The 2,050-nt window shown below is 58.7% G+C and overlaps 1 protein-coding gene across 1 annotated transcript in view; it reads right to left on the reverse strand.

The window, feature by feature from the left end:
- The window catches only part of EMH_0082740 (uncharacterized protein), a gene marked incomplete at both ends in the record, with an annotated part of 1,695 nt that extends 726 nt beyond the window's left edge, over positions 1-969 (reverse strand). The window contains one exon of the mRNA XM_013500571.1: positions 130-969. Within this exon, the coding sequence (XP_013356025.1) occupies positions 130-969 (840 nt within the window). The remainder of the gene's footprint in view (positions 1-129) is intronic.
- Positions 970-2,050: the final 1,081 nt, after the last annotated feature.

Below are 2,050 nucleotides of genomic sequence, written 5' to 3' on the forward strand. Positions count from 1 at the left end.
TACAAAGAGATATTCAGAGCTGTGATGCAGCAGCAGCAGCAAAATGAACAGCGCCTCTGCTGCTGCTGCACACGAAACGCGGCACTGCAGCAGCAGCAGCGGGAAAAATGTCAAGCAGCAGCCTGCTACAGACAATGCGATGCACTGGTAGCACATATCTACTGTTGATGACCTCTTGCTGCTGCTGCTCCTGCTGCTGTTGCTGCTGCTGCTGCTGCTGCTGCTGCTGCTGCTGCTGTCTGGTTGCTTGTGTATCATCACGCCAGCGAACACAACTAGCCAGAACCCCCGTGTGACGTTCTTCCATATAATGCGGTTGTCATCTTGCTGCTGCAGCTGCTGCAGAAGCTCTTGCTGCTGCAGGAAATGCTGCTCTTGCTGCAGCTGCTCCTGCTGCTGCCGCTCCAACAGCAGCAGCAGCAAACCAACCACAGCCCCAGCAGCAAATGCCCCCAACCGAATCATATGCATGCGAAGCTGCTCCCGTGTGCGTCCGCTACATTTTTCACTGCTGCTATTCTTGCTACAGCCCCTGCTGCTGCTCCTGCTGCTGCTGCAGCTGCTGCTGTTGCTGCTGCAGTCGTTGCTGCTGGTGGTGCTGCGGTTGCTGCTGTGACGATGCCAGAGGGCTGAAGCTCCTGGGGGATCGCCGACATCTCCACGGGAAGTTGTTGTATCGTTTGTTGCAGATGCTGTTCTTGCTGCTGCTGCTGCTGTCGTTGCTGCTGCTGCTGCTGTCGTTGCTGCTGCTGCTGCCCTTGACAACTGCGCAACAAGAAAGGGGCAAGAGGCAGCAGCTTCTGCTGCTTCCCGCTGCTGCAGCTGCTGATGAGAATCCTCGATGCTACAGAGCAGCACAGGGGGCGGAGGCGGAGGGCTCCGATGCCCCTGTGTGACAGCTGCAGCAGCAGCCGCAGAAGCGCCTGCAGCAGCAGCAGCAGCTGCTGCTGCTCTAGCTGGCGCTGCCATCGGTCCTCGCTCAAGTGTACGCAGACCAATGCGCAGTGCTTGGCGTGTTGTCGCCTTATTAAAGCAAATGTGGCTGCCACATGGCTGCTGCAACTGCTGCTGCTGCTGCTGCTGTTGCTGCTGTTGCTGCTGCTGCTGCTGCCGCCCCTGCTTCTACTTGGGACAGTGCAGCCAGCGATATGCGGCAGGGTTTTGCTGCGATTTCTGCAGCTGCTGAAATAGTAGAGTATACAGCAGCCTCAGCGGCAGCTCCACCAGCTCCTGCAGCTGTGCTAGCTGCTGCTGCTGCTAAATCGGCGGCAGCTGCAGTGCAGCAGAGGAAAGGGCGGTAACGATCCGCGCCCAAAGAAGCGACTCAAATACAGGAGGGAAAGCTAGCAGCCGCAGCTTTTGCTGCAATGCTGAGCCGACAGCAGCTGCTGCTGCTGCAGCTGCTGCTGCTGCTGCAGTGCGTACGTAGGATTTGCCGTGGCTTTGCTCAGGCACGGGTTTGGAGGTGCAAGGCGCATGGTGCATCCGCGGCTTCTGATTTGAACGCTCCGAGGTGTGCATACACTCAACTGCAGCAGCAGCAACAGCAGCAGCAGCAGCAGCAGCGGCGGCAGCGTCGAGCTGGAGCAGCAGCAACAGGCGCCGCTGTTCGCTTGCCAGGCGGAGACAAGCAGCAGAAAACAATAAAACGACAGCTGCAATACGTGTACAGGGTCAAAAATACAAAACAACTTGTGCGCAGGTGTGATAAACACACAGCCACTACCTACAGCACGCATGCAGCAGCAGCAGCAGCAGCAGCAGCAGCGGCGGCAGCAGCAGCGGCAGCAGCAGGGACCGCTGTCTCAGCCGGAAAAGCCCTGGCTACTTCACGAACTGCAATTTCTTCTTCAGGCAGCAGCAGCAACAAGGGGATTCGCCTCTGCCGCTGCAGCGCGGCTCTGGGCCCCCCTCCCTGCCGGCGAAGGCAGCAGCAGCAGCAGCAGAAGCAGCAGCAGCAGCAGCAGGACGGGGAGCAAAGCCAGAAGAAACAGAAGCAGCAGCTGCAGCCGTAACGTTGCTAACACCATGGACCAGACCGCGCGTAGCA

Source organism: Eimeria mitis, genomic scaffold (assembly GCF_000499745.2).
Source record: "Eimeria mitis Houghton genomic scaffold, Emh_scaff5554, whole genome shotgun sequence".
Lineage (NCBI taxonomy): Eukaryota > Apicomplexa > Conoidasida > Eucoccidiorida > Eimeriidae > Eimeria > Eimeria mitis.